The 20,166-nt window shown below is 48.5% G+C and overlaps 1 protein-coding gene across 2 annotated transcripts; it reads right to left on the reverse strand.

Moving 5' to 3' along the window:
- Positions 1-375: 375 nt before the first annotated feature.
- Positions 376-20,092, reverse strand: LOC114773219 (epsin-3-like). Of its 2 annotated transcripts, none has more exons than XM_028965724.1 (11): positions 19,859-20,092; positions 13,404-13,728; positions 12,056-12,434; positions 8,709-8,824; positions 7,376-7,462; positions 6,916-7,033; positions 6,651-6,827; positions 6,480-6,581; positions 2,763-2,993; positions 2,380-2,674; positions 376-731 (listed from the first exon to the last, which is right to left on the reverse strand). In XM_028965724.1, exons 2-11 carry the CDS (start codon positions 13,629-13,631, stop codon positions 452-454), a joined length of 2,013 nt encoding a protein of 670 aa, XP_028821557.1. In that variant the 5' UTR covers positions 13,632-13,728; positions 19,859-20,092; the 3' UTR covers positions 376-451. The 2 variants fall into 2 exon arrangements, 1 of the variants encoding a protein (XP_028821557.1); XR_003744250.1 differs by having other exon boundaries at positions 587-731; positions 2,256-2,674.
- Between the last annotated feature and the right edge of the window lie 74 nt (positions 20,093-20,166).

Genomic DNA, 20,166 nt, shown 5'->3' on the forward strand with positions numbered 1-20,166 from the left:
GTTACGAGTTACTATCGATGCGTATTCCTCTTCATCAGTGGACTGGACGGTTTTAAGGTGTTCAGAGCACAACATCATGCAAGAGACAGATGACTTTTCTCCAAAATGATGTAATTTGTGCATGCCGACGGAAAGAGACCACATATGGAACATTTCCTCAAACCACGCATAGTTAAAGCTGTAGACAGCAAAGCAGTGTGCTGTCTAAAACACTACTTAAAAATATATTGTTTACAGGACCAATTTTTCTCACGTAATTCTGCTTTGTGAACTCCCATCAACACCAAATATATAAAAATATACATAAATAGTCTAACAGACAGTGTGGGAGGGAGGGAGAAAAAAAGAGAGGCTGAAAGAGAAAAGGCATAGAAGTGAAACTGCAAACCACATTCATTTATTGGTGCTTCCGGAATTATTTATCCATACTCATCATGACGAGATTACATTATCACCGAGCAACCAGCACATCTTTGCCAGGCCTTTTAAAACACTGAACTTCACTCCGTACAACACAAAGCAGGTCGCACCAGAAAGCAAACATCCCTCTCGCGGTTGGGTGGGGTGACCAGTGTTTCACAGGCCTCTCAGTGGCCTTCCGGTGAGTGGAGCCCCCTGAGATCCCGTAAGCGAGGTGGGCGGGGCCAGCGCCAGCGCATCGTGGGTCTGTTGGTGATGCAGGCACCTGTTTCTGGAAAAGGGCGGTGGGGTTGGTAAGATTCCAGAGCAGCCTGTAGATGCAAAGGCAACAATAAGAGAGCCACAAAAAAAACGACAGAAAAAGGGGGAGTGACAACATTTAACATAAAAATTCTACTTTCCAGATTTGTATAACAATCTTTAGCACTATCCAGATGGAATTCCAAGCCCTGGGAATGTTCATGTAAATTTAACTATATATATAAAGTTTGGACGCACCTTCTCATTCAACGTGTTTTCTTTATTTTCATGACCATTTACGTTGGTAGATTCTCACTGAAGGCATCAAAACTATGAATAAACACGTGTGGAGTTACGTACTTAACAAAAAAAAGGTGAAATAAGTGAAAACATGTTTTATATTCTAGTTTCTTTGCTCTGATTACTGCTTTGTACACTCTTGGCATTCTCTCCATGAGCTTCAAGAGGTCGTCACCTGAAATGCTTCTCCAACAGTCTTGAAGGAGTTCCCAGAGGTGTTTAGCACTTGTTGGTCCAGCTCACCCCAAACCATCTGGATTGGGTTCAGGTCCGGTGACTGTGGAGGTCAGGTCTCCACTTTTTGTTAAGTACATAACTCCACATGTGTTCATTCATAGTTTTGATGCCTTCAGTGAGAATCAACGTAAATGGTCATGAAAGTAAAGAAAAGACTTTGAATGCCAAACTTTTGGCCCATACTGTGTGTGTGTGTGTGTGTGTATATAATAATTATTATAAAGTGTTTAAGAACGTAATAAAACAAAGTGCTGCTCTTTGCTTATCAGCTACCTGTCTTGAAATACCACCACAAGAGGCGATAGAGAGCTGCTGTAGCCTCATCCCTCCGAATCCTCTTGGCTTTAGCACCGAGACTGGTTATTCGGTAGCGCAGTGAAATAAATTTTTGCCAGATTTGCGTATGTTGCCAGAACTGCTTTTTTTGCCAGTTTTAGTTTTGATCAGCACGGACCTGCTTTTTATTCCACCTGATTAGTAAAGTTACCACACGGCCACAGCATAAAATGACCAAATGAAGTTGGGTAGCAACAACACGGTCATAGTCGTGCTTTCAAAAAGGAAGCTAAATCTAACGTTTCTCAGGCAATAGGCTGTAAAAGGCCAAAACAATCTAAATTACTGGCAGCATCTACGAGGGCCAATCGCGGGATGCTGAGGCTTATGTTGGTTTAAAGATGGTCGAAAAATGTGATTTTTGACGTTTTTAAACCACTATACGATGATTCATATTATTCCCAGGTGGAGAGGGCTTTAGAACCTGTTGTAGTTGAGCGCGAGGAGGCGGGTTCTCTCTATAAGGTCTAACGAAGCAGCATGCTAGAAAAGGCTCGATATTGGAATGTGTTTGCGCGTGTGTGTGTGTGTGTGTATGTGCATGCGGTGTGCACATATATTTACGTCGTTTGGTAAAGCAGTCTCACGCCGTGTGTGTCTGCATCACAATTGAGGATATTTGCTGTTGGAAGCGTGTGTGTGTGTGTGTGTGACATACTATGCACACGCGCTCAGGTTTTTTTTTTTTTTTTTTTTTTTGCACGTTGGACAGTCCGACTCACAGAACTGTAACATTCAGTCGACCCCGGACCCCGTCACATTCGAACCAGGGAATAGTGGGTTTCAGTGTAGAAAAATACGGCTGCTGAGCGCAGTCCAAGTCCGCCCCCCCGGCGGAGCTCTCACAGGAAGGGGTTGTTGGCGTGGCGCTCCGGCTGCGGCGGGGCCGGCGAGAGGGGCAGCAGCGGCTGGGGCAGGTTGGGGGGCAGGTCCAGGAGGCCCTGGGCGGGCTGGGTGTAGGAGGAGGGCAGGGAGGGCGCGGGGTGCTGGGGCTGAGGCAGGGGCAGGGAGGCGCTGTAGGGGAGCGCCGCTGCGAGGGCGCCGGGCGGGAGGGGCGAGGTGGAGTTTGGCCGCATCTGGTTGAGGGTCAGCCGAGGCTGGTCACAGTGGAAAGGGTTGGTGGGGGACGGCGCGCTGAGGCCTGCGAGGCAGAAGGAGGAGAGACGGTGGGGTGAACACGCCCTGTACCTCTATTCTGGATTATTGAGGCGCATGGCTCCGCCTCTCACCTGAGAGGAATGGGTTTTTGCTCTTGGCCGACTGTTTGGAGGGGATCAGCGCGTCCAGGTTGATGAGGGAAGCGGCTACGGGACCGAGGAAAGTCTCTGGGGTCCGGCAGGGCCGAGGAGGTGCTGCTGTCAGTGGAGGGCCCAGTCGAGAGAGGTCAAAGGTCACAGGGCTGTCTCCAACTCGCCCGTTCATGTGATGCATCATGACAGAGTCGCCAAAAGGATCCGGACCTGAGATAAAAACAGTCAAACAGGCGGAAAACAGGTGGAACAGAAAGAACAGACGAAAGGACAGCCAGTCAAATGGATAGGCGGATGGATGGACAGACAGACAGACAGATGGTAGACTGACAGATGGATGAACAAACAGACACATGATGGACAAATGAATAGTCAGAAGGACACAGATTGATGGATACAAAGATGGACAGATTCATAGACAGACAGATGAATACACAGGTGGAAAGACAGACAGTTGGATGGAGAGACAGACAGACATAGAAATTGATAAACAGACGGATAGACAGATTGATGGTTGGATTGACAGACAGACGGGTGGATGGACAGACGGAGGGCTGGACACATAGAAAGAGAGACAAACAGACAAACAGATACACAGGAGGAAAGACAGACAGCTGTATGGACAGACAAGATGAATGAAGAACACACAGACAGAAATGGATAGATGGACGGACAGACAGATAGACAGATGGGTTGACAGACAGACGAATAGACAGAAGAATGGATGCATGGAAAGACAGATGGGTGGACAGACAGACAGACAGACAGTTGAATAGACAGAAGAATGGATGCATGGATAGACAGATGGGTTGACAGACATAAAAATAGACAGAAGAATGGATGAATGAATAGACAGATAGACCAATGGGTGGACAGACAGACAGATAGACAGTTGAATAGACAGAAGAGTGGATGCATGGAAAGACAGATGGGTGGACAGACAGACAGACAGACAGTCAGTTTAATAGACAAGAATGGATTCATGGATAGACAGATGGGTGGACAGACAGACAGACAGACAGACAGTTGAATAGACAGAAGAGTGGATGCATGGAAAGACAGATGGATGGACAGACAGACAGACAGACAGACAGTTGAATAGACAGAAGAATGGATGCATGGAAAGACAGATGGGTGGACAGACAGACAGACAGGCAGTCAGTTTAATAGACAAGAATGGATTCATGGATAGACAGATGGGTGGACAGACAGACAGACAGACAGTTGAATAGACAGAAGAATGGATGCATGGATAGACAGATGGGTGGACAGACAGACAGACAGACAGACAGACAGTTGAATAGACAGAAGAGTGGATGCATGGAAAGACAGATGGGTGGACAGACAGACAGACAGACAGACAGTTGAATAGACAAGAATGGATTCATGGATAGACAGATGGGTGGACAGACAGACAGTTGAATAGACAGAAGAATGGATGCATGGATAGACAGATGGGTGGACAGACAGACAGACAGACAGTTGAATAGACAGAAGAGTGGATGCATGGAAAGACAGATGGGTGGACAGACAGACAGACAGACAGTTGAATAGACAAGAATGGATTCATGGATAGACAGATGGGTGGACAGACAGACAGACAGACAGTTGAATAGACAGAAGAATGGATGCATGGATAGACAGATGGGTGGACAGACAGACAGACAGACAGACAGACAGTTGAATAGACAGAAGAGTGGATGCATGGAAAGACAGATGGGTGGACAGACAGACAGACAGACAGACAGTTGAATAGACAAGAATGGATTCATGGATAGACAGATGGGTGGACAGACAGACAGTTGAATAGACAGAAGAATGGATGCATGGATAGACAGATGGGTGGACAGACAGACAGACAGACAGTTGAATAGACAGAAGAGTGGATGCATGGAAAGACAGATGGGTGGACAGACAGACAGACAGACAGTTGAATAGACAAGAATGGATTCATGGATAGACAGATGGGTGGACAGACAGACAGACAGACAGTTGAATAGACAGAAGAAAGGATGCATGGATAGACAGATGGGTGGACAGACAGACAGACAGACAGACAGTTGAATAGACAGAAGAGTGGATGCATGGAAAGACAGATGGGTGGACAGACAGACAGACAGACAGACAGTTGAATAGACAAGAATGGATTCATGGATAGACAGATGGGTGGACAGACAGACAGTTGAATAGACAGAAGAATGGATGCATGGATAGACAGATGGGTGGACAGACAGACAGACAGACAGTTGAATAGACAGAAGAGTGGATGCATGGAAAGACAGATGGGTGGACAGACAGACAGACAGACAGACAGTTGAATATACAAGAATGGATTCATGGATAGACAGATGGGTGGACAGACAGACAGACAGACAGTTGAATAGACAGAAGAATGGATGCATGGATAGACAGATGGGTGGACAGATAGAAGAATAGACAGAAAAATGGATGAATGAATAGACAGCTAGACAGATGGGTGGACAGACAGACAGACAGTTGAATAGACAAAAATGGATGCATGGATAGACAGATGGGTTGACAGACAGTTGAATAGACAGAAGAATGGATGAATGAATAGACAGATAGACAGGTGGGTGGACAGACAGACAGACAGACAGACAGTTGAATAGACAGAAGAATGGATGCATGGATAGACCAATGGGTGGACAGACAGACAGACGGACAGTTGAATAGACAAGAATGGATTCATGGATAGACAGATGGGTGGACAGACAGACAGTTGAATAGACAGAAGAATGGATGCATGGATAGACAGATGGGTGGACAGACAGACAGACAGTTGAATAGACAGAAGAGTGGATGCATGGAAAGACAGATGGGTGGACAGACAGACAGACAGACAGTTGAATAGACAAGAATGGATTCATGGATAGACAGATGGGTGGACAGACAGACAGACAGACAGTTGAATAGACAGAAGAATGGATGCATGGATAGACAGATGGGTGGACAGACAGACAGACAGACAGACAGTTGAATAGACAGAAGAGTGGATGCATGGAAAGACAGATGGGTGGACAGACAGACAGACAGACAGACAGTTGAATAGACAAGAATGGATTCATGGATAGACAGATGGGTGGACAGACAGACAGTTGAATAGACAGAAGAATGGATGCATGGATAGACAGATGGGTGGACAGACAGACAGACAGACAGTTGAATAGACAGAAGAGTGGATGCATGGAAAGACAGATGGGTGGACAGACAGACAGACAGACAGACAGACAGTTGAATATACAAGAATGGATTCATGGATAGACAGATGGGTGGACAGACAGACAGACAGACAGTTGAATAGACAGAAGAATGGATGCATGGATAGACAGATGGGTGGACAGATAGAAGAATAGACAGAAAAATGGATGAATGAATAGACAGCTAGACAGATGGGTGGACAGACAGACAGACAGTTGAATAGACAAAAATGGATGCATGGATAGACAGATGGGTTGACAGACAGTTGAATAGACAGAAGAATGGATGAATGAATAGACAGATAGACAGGTGGGTGGACAGACAGACAGACAGACAGACAGTTGAATAGACAGAAGAATGGATGCATGGATAGACCAATGGGTGGACAGACAGACAGATAGACAGACAGGCAGACAGTTGAATAGACAGAAGAATGGATGCATGGATAGACAGATGGGTGGACAGATAGACAGATACCTGCTGGGCTTTCGGAGCGGGGGCTGAAGAGGTCAGGTAGCCCATCATCTCCGTTTTTACCCTCCGGTTCCTGTAGGCTGAATGGATGCGTCCCAGCAGCCCCTGGAACATAACGCCGTTCGGCCACAGCGCTTGTGGTAAAGACGGAAGGTCAATTAGTGGGAATATTACCTTTATTAGCCGGACTTCTCCAAGTTTGATCACCAGGGCTGGAGCTGGGATTCACGGGTGGGGCTTCCCAAGGATCAGTCGGTGACTGGCTGTTGCCCCATGGCTGGGCGGGGCTGCTGGACACAGGGCGGGACATCCAGGGACTTCCAATTTCCGGTGTGCAGTTATTCACTGCAGCTGAGAGACGAGGAGAGACGAAAGAAAGCGGTAAGCATCACAAACCATCTTTTCTTTGTGCGTGTTTATGTGTGTTTGTGGGCGCTACCAGCAGACTCCCAGGGGTCCGAATTCACGGGGCAGGTAGGCTGGGCATCCCAGGGGTCATCGCCAGGTGGTTCACCAGATGCAGGCCCAAATATGTCCACCAAGTCGATCATGGCCGACTGTACACACAGGAACGAGCACGGCTACATCTCTCATGTGACAGTGAAGTGATTGTCATTGACACACGGGGTGGCACACAGCACACAGCACTCTGCTTCGAACCCGTCACCCTTGGTGAACAGTGGGCAGCCATGACAGGCGCCCGGGGAGCAGTGTGTAGGGATGGCACTTTGCTGGGTGGCACCTTCGAACCAGCAACCTTCCGATTACGGGTCCGCCAGGCCACCCCTGTCCCACGTACACACACCGTTCTTTTCACACTTCCATTTACACGTAGACAGTACACTGTACGTCGCTCTGGACAAGAGTGTGTACACACACACACACACACACACACACACCTCTCCTGTGCCTGGATCAGTGTCTCTCCTACTGTTCTGTAAGGATTTCTGGAGCAGCGACTCGTCTCCTTGGCGACTGCGGTGTTCCTACAGAGAGAAGAGACTGATGGTTCTGTACTTCTACACACACACACAGTACTCGGACATTAAACGACGTTAGCACATTTTTACATCAGGGACTTGGCCATGGAGTTTCAGTACAATTGTTCATGATATCTGCGCAATCTCTCAAATTACAAAAACTACAGTTCAAAAATTCACCGTAAAACGTCCATACATCAACGAAACAATAATTTTTTAAATGCTAACAGACAGATAGGCAGACAGACAGACGGATCCATATCCTGAAGCAGCTACGGAAGACCCTTAGAGGGAAGGACGATGATCCGGGAACATTGCCCGTGTCAGGGAGACCAAGTGAGACCAATGACGATTTCATCATTTATGATTAATATTTTGACAGATTTTTAAACAGTTACCTCTACCACTCTAACCTAAACTCAGTCTCCATAGCAACGGGGGTTGGAGGAAAGGGCTACCTCCATGCAAGATGAACAGCCACCTCTGAAATTCTCTCAAAATGAAAAGCCAAACTGACGAAAAAAAAAAAAAAAACTTGCCCGATTGTATGAATTAAAAAAAAAAAGATAAATAATGTTAATAAAGCCTTGAGGAAAAGCAAGCACATCCATGAGGCATTATATTATGTTAATACGAAAAACCTTTTAACAGGATGTGTTTGGGATAAAGGTCTGAAAAAATAGATCACAGGGAAAGTTTCAGACTGCAGTTCCCAATCGTCGCCATGTGGTGGCAGCACAAAACCTAAAAATGAACATCCTCACACACACAGGTGGACGGAAGTTTTTCTGTGTAAGAAGTGAATTTATATTCCCAAAGACAATCAGCCACAACATTAAAACCCCCTGCCTGATGTTGTGCCTGTCCCTCTTATGCCACCGAAACAGTTCTGGAGGCTTCTGGTGCCGAGATATTTACCAGACGGCCTTATCCAGAGCGACTTACAATCAGTAGTTACAGGGACAGTCCCCCCCTGGGGACACTCAGGGTTAAGTGTCTTGCTCCGGGACACGATGGTAGTGAGTGGGATTTGAACCTGGGTCTTCTGGTTCATAGGCGAGTGTGTTACCCACAAGGCCACTACCACCAGATTTAATTTCAGCAGCAAGCATGGAACCAGGAAGCAGCTCCGGGCATCATTTATTTCCTGCTCCCTTGGCCCTGTTGCTTATGAACTCCGTTTGTTGAATGACCCAGCCGAGTGTGTTCGTACGTGTGTGTGTGTGTGTGTGTCTGTGTACAGCGTGTGTACCCTCTGGCTCTCCTCCCTGCTCATGGCGAGGGCCAGCTGTAGCTGCAGCTCCTCCTCTCCGCTGGTCTGCGGCCGAGTCTGCTCCAGATCAGACGCCCGCGGAGACGACGACGAGGCTGCAAGAGAAACAAATGACGCTGTTGCTTTTATTAAATTCTATTTAACATGCAAATAATATTCCATTAGAATTTAAGTGGACAGAAGTAAACTGAATGTACCAGTGACATCAATAAGGCACCATGGTGTGCATGCAGGGGGGGTTTATTTATATGCGTAATCTATCTAATTGATTTCTCCTTATTTATGAGGCAGGACACGGATGCTGCTCTCGGGTCGATATCAAATGTCTAATAAACAACACAAGTGGCACCCAATGCCCATTATAACAGTAATAAAAATGATTAGAATAATAATATTAATGCTAAGTAGGTAAAAGTGGTAGTTTCATATGTTTTTTATTCAGATGTTATTAAGAGTTCACGCTGGTAGCATCTGGACAAAACCTAGATTTCTGCTCTCGTGCATGGTGGGGTGGAGGGGTGATGATTTTGGGTTGTGGATGCTTGTGAGGCAACATCTGGCAACCGGAGCAGCTTCAAAACTGGGTCACACAACAGGAGCCGGCTAAATTACAACCGAATGGCTAGAGAACAGTCCGCTACATCATCGACATGACAGAACAGTGCCACATATAAACAAATGAACGTGTATACTACATAAGGACATTAACATCTCCAGAGATTTATGAAAATGATGTGAAACAGCTGGAACTAGATAATATCTGGTCAGTAACAGCTGGGACTAGATGGGATCTGATCAATAACAGCTGGAATTAGATAAGATCTGGTCAGTAACAGCTGGAATTTGATAAGGTCTGGTCAGTAACAGCTGGGACTAGAAGAGGTTTGGTCTGTATTAGCTGGGACTAGATAAGGTCTTGTCAGTAACAGCTGGGACTAGAAGAGGTTTGGTCAGTATTAGCTGGGACTAGATAAGGTCTGGTCAGTAACAGCTGGGACTAGAAGAGGTTTGGTCAGTATTAGCTGGGACTAGATAAGGTCTGGTCAGTATTAGCTGGGACTAGATGAGGTTTGGTCAGTATTAGCTGGGACTAGATAAGGTCTGGTCAGTAACAACTGGGACTAGATAAGTTCTGGTCAGTAACAGATGGGACTAGAAGAGGTTTGGTCAGTATTAGCTGGGACTAGATAAGGTCTGGTCAGTATTAGCTGGGACTAGATGAGGTTTGGTCAGTATTAGCTGGGACTAGATAAGGTCTGGTCAGTAACAACTGGGACTAGATAAGTTCTGGTCAGTAACAGATGGAACTAGATGAGGTTTGGTCAGTATTAGCTGGGACTAGATAAGTTCTGGTCAGTATTAGCTGGGACTAGATGAGGTCTGGTCAGTAAAAGCTGGGACTAGATGAGGTTTGGTCAGTAACAGCTGGGACTAGATGAGGTTTGGTCAGTAACAGCTGGGACTAGATGAGGTTTGGTCAGTAACAACTGGGACTAGATGAGGTTTGGTCAGTAACAACTGGGACTAGATAGGTTCTGGTCAGTAACAGATGGAACTAGATGAGGTTTGGTCAGTATTAGCTGGGACTAGATGAGGTCTGGTCAGTAAAAGCTGGGACTAGATGAGGTTTGGTCAGTAACAACTGGGTCTAGATAAGTTCTGGTCAGTAACAGATGGAACTAGATGAGGTTTGGTCAATATTAGCTGGGACTAGATGAGGTCTGGTCAGTAAAAGCTGGGACTAGATGAGGTTTGGTCAGTAACAACTGGGAGGAGATAAGTTCTGGTCAGTAACAGATGGAACTAGATGAGGTTTGGTCAGTATTAGCTGGGACTAGATGAGGTCTGGTCAGTAAAAGCTGGGACTAGATGAGGTTTGGTCAGTAACAACTGGGAGGAGATAAGTTCTGGTCAGTAACAGATGGAACTAGATGAGGTTTGGTCAATATTAGCTGGGACTAGATGAGGTCTGGTCAGTAAAAGCTGGGACTAGATGAGGTTTGGTCAGTAACAACTGGGAGGAGATAAGTTCTGGTCAGTAACAGATGGAACTAGATGAGGTTTGGTCAGTATTAGCTGGGACTAGATAAGTTCTGGTCAGTATTAGCTGGGACTAGATGAGGTTTGGTCAGTAACAACTGGGACTAGATAAGTTCTGGTCAGTAACAGATGGAACTAGATGAGGTTTGGTCAGTATTAGCTGGGACTAGATAAGTTCTGGTCAGTATTAGCTGGGACTAGATGAGGTTTGGTCAGTAACAACTGGGACTAGATAAGTTCTGGTCAGTAACAGATGGAACTAGATGAGGTTTGGTCAGTATTAGCTGGGACTAGATAAGTTCTGGTCAGTATTAGCTGGGACTAGATGAGGTCTGGTCAGTAAAAGCTGGGACTAGATGAGGTTTGGTCAGTATTAGCTGGGACTAGATGAGGTCTGGTCAGTAAAAGCTGGGACTAGATGAGGTTTGGTCAGTATTAGCTGGGACTAGATAAGGTCTGGTATATAACACCATAAGGCAGAGTCAATGGCCTGTGAGTGTGTATTGAACAATGTGTACTGTGTTGCTCCTCAGGGGTTAGTCAGTATCGATGAGCAGTAGATGACTCGTCCACCCACCCGTCCACCTGACGTGGTACAAACCCACACACACACATTTAGGTACAAATAAATCAATGTGCAGGACACACAAGCACACACACTCGCTTTAGAACCAGGTGTGAAAGAGTGGCGGTTTGCGCAGAGCCGCAAGAAGCACTGTGCTCAGGATACAGGAGAAAAGCTGCTGACTCTGCAGAAAGCCAGCATGGATGCAGCCTGGGAACTGTTCATATCTGATAACGCGATGAACTCTGCTGACAGCACGTCCCTCGGATGCCCTTGGCGACTGTTCGTGTGTCTATTCTGACCATGGCTGAGTTCAGGACTGTTAAAGAACAGTCAAACATTCTAATCTCCAGCAATCAACACCATAGCCACTCTTTATTATTCAGTAGCTGTGAAGTGAAGTGATTGTCACTTGTGATACCCAGCAGCACAGCACACGGTGCACAGAGTGAAATTTGTCCTCTGCATTTAACCCATCACCCTGGGGGAGCAGTGTGTGGGGACGGTACTTTGCTCAGTAGCACCTCGGCAACCTTCTGATTACGGGGCCGCTTCCTTAACCACTAGGCCACCATCGCCCCACTGAGCTGTTTCTGCTCAGTTGACGCTCCTGGATTGTATGAGATGTCACTTGCCGGTGAATTTGTGGAGAGACTGTGGTGAATTAGGGACTAATTGTGGTGCGTTTTCCCGTTCGATCCATGCAGTTGTGGCAACTCACAGTTGAAGGAGGACGGAGACCCGCGCGAGCGGCTGAACTCCTCGCCGTACAGCGCCGCCATGCTGGGCTGGCTGGTCCTGCGGCCCGGATGAGCGGGCGGGACCGCGGACGTCCCGCCTCCTCCGCTTCCTCCTCCCCCTCCCGCCATCCTCTCCTTGGTCTTGAGCGCCTGCGCTCGCTCCTGCCTCAGCCGGTCCTCGTCCCTCAGCAGCGCCACCAGCTGCTTGGCCTTCTCGCGCACGTTCACGCCCTGGTCACGCCCGTCGCGGTCCACGTACTGGAAGTCCCGCAGCGTCTGGATGGTGAAGGCGTTCTCCCGGCACTGCTGCGCCACGCGCTCCGAACCCGTCTTCGCCAGGTAATCCAGGAGCGTCAAGGCCTGAAACAGAGTTTATTATTAATTTTTTTAAGATATCATTTGTTCACTTATTAACCCATTTACTCCCACAATTAATCCAGAGGGGGGACTGTCCCTGTAACTACTGACTGTAAGGGGCTCTGGATAAGGGCGTCCGGTAAATGCTGTAAAATGTAAATGTAAACTTATTAACCAGGACTGTGACCCTTCACCCGGCAACAATAATCGGGGGTGGATTATTGTACTGCCCTGCAGCATATTTAATACTAACCTCCCCATAAACACCCACACACAATACGAATACTGAGAAAACGCTTTAGTTGTAGCTCAAGGCGTTGCGAATTTATGATTAATTTGCGACACACACACACACGCTGCATCGCGTTTGTGGTTGTAGACGCATTTCCTGTTCTGGTCTTGTTTGTCGCGCGCACGGGGCGCGAATCTTTTTTTTCTTTCGTGATGTGATTCATCTAAAGTTCAATTATAATTCTGAGGGTACTGATCCTTGATGCATCATGCATTAATTGCAGGGGGTGGTAGTATCTTAGTGGGTAACACACTCGCCTATGAACCAGAAGACCCAGGTTCAAACCCCACTTACTGCTGTCGTGTCCCTGAGCAAGACACTTAACCCTGAGTGTCTCCAGGAGGGGACTGTCCCTGTAACTACTGATTGTAAGTCGCTCTGGATAAGGGCGTCTGATAAATGACGTAAATGCGCTAATTCAATGAATCACCAAGGGATGCTGTGGGCGTGTTCAGGCCGGTGCCACTACGTTGCCAAACTGGGCACATTCCCACCCACTGAGGCGGTATGCTCGATGAGGAAAACATTACTGTTTACCTATAGTAATTGATGAAGGCAAATATTACCTTTTAGCGCTCATGCACACACACAAGGGCACCATGGGTAATAATGATGTGACTATCTGCATAAACGAACATTGCTTCTGTCTCTGATGCCTCTTTCCTACGCGCACACACAACCTTGTAGACGTGTCTCCAGTTCTTGCCGTGGTCGTTGAGACGTTTCCACACCATGCTCATGACCTCGGAGAAGGCCACCACGCTGAAGGTCAGGTCGGCGATCTCCGACATCAGCGAGCTGGACGGCCCCCACGGGTCGTTGGAGGTGGCCTCGCGCACCTTGATCTCCGCCTCCGAGTAGTTGTGCACAATGTTCTTCACCTGCCGGCGCAGCGCCGAGGTCGTCATGGCGACAGCCGGCGTGTAGGACGGGCCAGGAGACGCGTGAGCTCGGAACAGCCGGGCGAGGCGCCCTCGGTGCCAGTTCACTCGCAGACGTCTACAACTGAAAAGAGACAAAGTCGTGATTTTGCTTCTTAATTTATGACAAAAGAGAAAGATCTCTCTGCATATATCCATATATCCTTAAATGGGCATTTAAATAGACACCCTAAAGTGAAGCGATTGTCAGCACAGCACACGGTGACACGGTGAAACGTGTCCTCTGCATTTAACCGTCACCCTTGGTGAGCAGTGGGCGGCCATGACAGGCGCCCGGGGAGCAGCGCGTGGGGACGGTCACCTTGACCGAACGGACCTCAGTGGGACTCGAACCCGCAAGGCCTCGGCTCCGGCCACCCCGCCACTCAGAGCGTTTCGAACCTCGTTTGTCGGATCACGTTGTGGATGGGATTCAATATCGGTCCCCCTGATCGTGCGGAGTGTAACGAACCTAGATCCACGTGAAACAGAGCTCAGTTCAGCCTTTTAATCAGAATCAAGTCAAATAAAGCGGTTGTGGGACGTTCGAGTTTCGTCTTCATTTCCTGTCTGGACCCTCCTGGGGTTTCTTCGGTCTGCCGGGTAAATCTCCGACCGCTGTTCCACATTCCCGGCCGGGGGGCTTCGCTGGAGGCGCCGGTGCCATTTATCTAGCTGACAAGTATCGAGCTATCCAGGCCACGTTACAGCCATGCTTACACACTCCTTTAACTGGCAGTCGGGCAACACACACACACACACACACAGCCAAACAGCAACCCAGTTTCCAAATCCGCACTTCACAGGACGGAGTTTTAATGGTGGAGCCCCAGTTACTCGGTGTGTGTGTGTGTGTGTGTGTGTGAGCGAGAATCATAACACACACTGGCTGGAGAAAGACACCCTGGCAACCACACTGTCATATTCGAGTGTGTGTGTGTGGGGGGGTGTTGTCATGGCAACCGTGGCCACGTGAAGCAGGGCAGAGAGAGAGAGAGAGAGAGAAAAACCCTCTAAATTACACACCCACACACGCACACATTTCGATTCACACCGCCGTCATTCAGTTGGAGGCGAGCGGTTGGAGAACGGGGTCGTGGCGGCCGCCAGTCCCGGCATCAGAATGGACGTGATGACAGGCGTAAAACGTGTACGACTGGAGAACCGTGCCGACTGAACCTGTGGGGAGACCTTCAGCACATTAATCAAGATCGACGGAGTATGCTGGACACACACACACACACACACACACACACACACACGTTTGCGGCTCTTTGTGACTGTCAACTATTTAACATAGAGGGTGGTGGTGGCCTAGACACTCGCCTCTGAACCAGGAGACCACAAAGTCCCAGGTTCAAAAGCACATAAAACACCCATAAAGCCCTCTCTCCATAACTGGAATACTCAGGCTGAGGCTGCAGCCGATCTCAAACTCACACACACACACACACACACACACACACTTTACTTGCTGCTTCCACACAGTTTAGGTCAAATCTCATTATTATCCAGTTTGTTTCTGTACAAATGATCCTCGGCGGCCATCGTCGATCCCCTCCGTCAGACGGAGAGTTTCGGTGATTGTCAACGAATGGAAAATGCAGCAAAACTTGGGCAGTCGCAAACTAGGCTACTACCACCCTACTTGAGTAAAATATTTGGCTACTCTAACCACCTCTGGTTTCTGTCTCTCTGCTCCCTGCATGGTAGACACGCCCACCCTCAAGCAAATCAGGGGGCGGTGGTGGCCTAGTGGTTAAAGAAGCGGCCCCGTAATCAGAAGGTTGCTGGTTCGAATCCCGATCCGCCAAGGTACCACTGAGGTGCCACTGAGCAAAGCACCGTCCCCACACACTGCTCCCCGGGCGCCTGTCATGGTGCCCACTGCTCACACAGGGTGATGGTTAAATGCAGAGGACAAATTTCACTGTGTGCACTGTGTGCTGTGCTGCTGTGTATCACATGTGACAATCACTCCACTTTAAACATCTAATTGCCATCCAAACGTTTGTCTTTATTAATTGACACACTTTTAACTGGCTGTCACACAGCACACACACGCAGACACACACCCAGGTTACAAAACCGTACTTGGCAAATCTGCTTGTCTTAAATAACTGATATTAATCAACCTTGTTATACACGCCTTACTTCGAATGGGAGTGTCTGTTGTGCCCTTGTGTTCAGGACGTCCACAGGACGTCCCACCAAAACGTATACATTTCAGCCGCCTCGGCAGAATTTAATATCGGGTCTCTGACACACCGCCTTAGCCCTGCTGCGGAAGAGCACAGCAGATGCCTACGGCTACGGATTTTGAGAATAAAAGCAAAATGGTTACCTTGGACTCAATCAAAGTGCTTTTTTTTTTTTTTTTTAGACAAATGCTGGGGCGGTGGTGGCCTAGCGGTTAAGGAAGCGGCCCCGTAATCAGAAGGTTGCCGGTTCGAGTCCTGATACGCCAAGGTGCCACTGAGGTGCCACCGAGCAAAGCACTGTCCCCACACACTGCTCCCCGGGCGCCTGTCATGGTGCCCACTGCTCACTCAGGGTGATGGTTAAATGCAGAGGACACGTTTCGTTGTGTCACCGTGTGCTGTGCTGCAGTGAGTCATAATGAACAATCACTTCACTTTCACTTTAAATACCATCCAATTTCATCTGCAGGTGGGGTAGTTTAACGTCCCAACCCAACCCTGTCCCTATCTGACGTCCTACACATTTCCTCAGGGTGACGTGCATGACGAAGTTTAATCAGTAATTGGGGTAGAGTGCAGATGAAAAGTATAATAATTAGTCACAGAGCGGATCGCTGTGATTCACCGTTTTTTGTGTTCATCTTGTGTTTAATATGCATGACCGCTCACCCCCCCCCCCCCCCCCCCCCCCATACACACATACACACAATCTCTTCTGCTCTCTCACCCACACACACACCTACGCAGTTACACACACTGCTGTAATCCATGCGCACGCGCGCACACACACACACACACACACACACACACACACACACACACACACACACACACACTTCTATTGTCAACAGGAGGCCGGCCTCGAACACACAGAGACCAGAGGGAAGATCTGCCGACGGCGGAGAATTCCTCTCCACGGCAACATAAATAAACAAAAACCTCCTTCAGACGTTAAAGGGACATTTATGTTTTAAATTAAAGTGAGTGAAGTGATTGTCACTTGTGATACACAGCAGCACAGCACACGGTGCACATAGTGAAATGTGTCCTCTGTATTTAACCATCACCCTGACTGAGCAGTGGGCAGCCATGACAGGCGCCCGGGGAGCAGTGTGTGGGGACGGTGCTTTGCTCAGTGGCACCTCAGTGGCACCTCGGCGGATCGAGATTCGAACCGGCAACCTTCTGATTACGGGCCACGAATGTCCTGTTCTTCACATTTACCACCTTCATGGAGTCCGTTTCTGGACCAGGAATGTCCTGTTCTTCACATTTACCACCTTCATGGAGTCTGTTTCTGGACCACGAATGTCCTGTTCTTCACATTTACCACCTTCATGGAGTCTGTTTCTGGACCACGAATGTCCTGTTCTTCACATTTACCACCTTCATGGAGTCTGTTTCTGGACCAGGAATGTCCTGTTCTTCACATTTACCACCTTCATGGAGTCTGTTTCTGGACCAGGAATGTCCTGTTCTTCACATTTACCACCTTCATGGAGTCTGTTTCTGGACCAGGAATGTCCTGTTCTTCACATTTACCACCTTCATGGAGTCCGTTTCTGGACCACGAATGTCCTGTTCTTCACATTTACCACCTTCATTGAGTCCGTTTCTGGACCAGGAATGTCCTGTTCTTCACATTTACCACCTTCATGGAGTCCGTTTCTGGACCAGGAATGTCCTGTTCTTCACATTTACCACCTTCATGGAGTCCGTTTCTGGACCAGGAATGTCCTGTTCTTCACATTTACCACCTTCATGGAGTCCGTTTCTGGACCAGGAATGTCCTGTTCTTCACATTTACCACCTTCATGGAGTCTGTTTCTGGACCAGGAATGTCCTGTTCTTCACATTTACCACCTTCATGGAGTCTGTTTCTGGACCAGGAATGTCCTGTTCTTCACATTTACCACCTTCATGGAGTCCGTTTCTGGACCAGGAATGTCCTGTTCTTCACATTTACCACCTTCATGGAGTCTGTTTCTGGACCACGAATGTCCTGTTCTTCACATTTACCACCTTCATGGAGTCTGTTTCTGGACCAGGAATGTCCTGTTCTTCACATTTACCACCTTCATGGAGTCTGTTTCTGGACCACGAATGTCCTGTTCTTCACATTTACCACCTTCATGGAGTCTGTTTCTGGACCAGGAATGTCCTGTTCTTCACATTTACCACCTTCATGGAGTCCGTTTCTGGACCACGAATGTCCTGTTCTTCACATTTACCACCTTCATGGAGTCTGTTTCTGGACCAGGAATGTCCTGTTCTTCACATTTACCACCTTCATGGAGTCCGTTTCTGGACCAGGAATGTCCTGTTCTTCACATTTACCACCTTCATGGAGTCTGTTTCTGGACCAGGAATGTCCTGTTCTTCACATTTACCACCTTCATGGAGTCTGTTTCTGGACCAGGAATGTCCTGTTCTTCACATTTACCACCTTCATGGAGTCCGTTTCTGGACCAGGAATGTCCTGTTCTTCACATTTACCACCTTCATGGAGTCTGTTTCTGGACCACGAATGTCCTGTTCTTCACATTTACCACCTTCATGGAGTCTGTTTCTGGACCAGGAATGTCCTGTTCTTCACATTTACCACCTTCATGGAGTCTGTTTCTGGACCATTCTCAAAGGTACAACAGGGATCCTTGCGGTTTAAGTACGCTTCTGGAGACCATGAAGCACAAGTGAGGCTGGAAAAACAAATTCCTGGACATTTTTTACACAATAAAATTGAGACTTCTCCTCATTTTAGACAAATTACGGTCTCTCATTCCTCCAAAAATCCAGCATTTTAATATGTAAAAGTATCCAAGAGCCAAGGTTGGATTTTTTTTCACGGTCGAGCCCCGCTTCTAAACTGGTTCCGTGTGGATTTCTTACTCCGGATTACTGGCTTTTGGAACTTCGTTTTTGGATTTCTGCTTCGGATTAACAGATGGCTGCTCGGGATTTCCGGCATGGACTTTGGTCCGCCTCTCGGCTTTTCCCGTGGATTACCCAGTTCCGACCCGTAGCTCAGTGTTGGACGAACTCCGAGACCCTGAACTTCACCATGGGGTCTGGAAGACGGACGGGCGTTTAGTTTAGGGGGGTGTGGCTGGAGGATGGGAATCACATGTGATACACAGCAGCACAGCACATGGTGCACACAGTGAAATTTGTCCTCTGCATTTAACCCATCACACTTGGTGAGCAGTGGGCAGCCATGACAGGCGCCCGGGGAGCAGTGTGTGGGGACGGTGCTTTGCTCAGTGGCACCTCGGCGGATCGGGATTCGAACCGGCAACCTTCTGATTATGGGGCCACTTCCTTAACCGCTAGGCCACCACTGCCCCAGCATGGCCTCCCGCGTGACGGGCGGGGATACTCCGCACAGGCCCGTAAACCGTAAATCGGGTCGAGTCAGCGGCAGGGATGAGTAATGGCGCGGGGACAGAAGCACGGGACTTCAGGGGCGCAGAGGTTGGACAATCACGGTACTTAACACCTGGGGTACACACACACACACACTCTTTATTAAGCATCGCTATTACATCCTTAGTAGCCAAAAAATATTTCTCCTCAAATGTCCACAACTTGACTGAAAACACAAGTTTTCATTTTTTCTTTGCGAAGAAAGGACCTTAAACAGATTTAAGGAGCTTCTTTCAGAGTGGGAACTTCTGAGAACGTTGTGTATCTGAATACAGACACCCACACACACACACAGCCGATTCTTAACTGATAATCGGGACAGTGGCGGCCTGGCGGGTGAGGAAGGTTGCCGGTTCGAATCCCGAGCAAGGCACCGTCCCACAGGGTGATGGTGTCTCACAATGACAATCACGTCACTTGAGAAAACGTGAAAGTTAGGCGCTGGAGGACATCATCCAGCCTGTCAGAGCGCAGCATCACCGGACCGGGTACCAGCATCATCTGCTGCGGAACCTCCAGAAGTTACTCCGTCATAACGACACACTGCGGCACGCACCACACACACACACACACACACACACACACACTCACCTCCGGCGCCGCGCAGCATCCCCTCCTGCCTCTGGAGCCCATGGTCCGCAGCGCGGCCGGCCTGCCTGCCCGCCTCCCCTGGATCCGAGACGCTCCGCTGGTCGCGGGGATTGTCGCTCACGCCTTCATGTCCACGCCGGTGCCCACACGGAGCGAGGAGGGCCGGGATAGAGGGATGGAGGGAGGGATGGAGGGAGGGAGGACGCGGCGCGTCCCTGCCGAGTCAGCCGTTAACTCCCTGCGTACCGGGAGCGACGGGCCGGGTTGCCAGGTCCAATCTTTTTTTTTACTCCGACTGGTCTCGTTAA

This window comes from Denticeps clupeoides, unplaced genomic scaffold (assembly GCF_900700375.1).
Source record: "Denticeps clupeoides unplaced genomic scaffold, fDenClu1.1, whole genome shotgun sequence".
Lineage (NCBI taxonomy): Eukaryota > Metazoa > Chordata > Actinopteri > Clupeiformes > Denticipitidae > Denticeps > Denticeps clupeoides.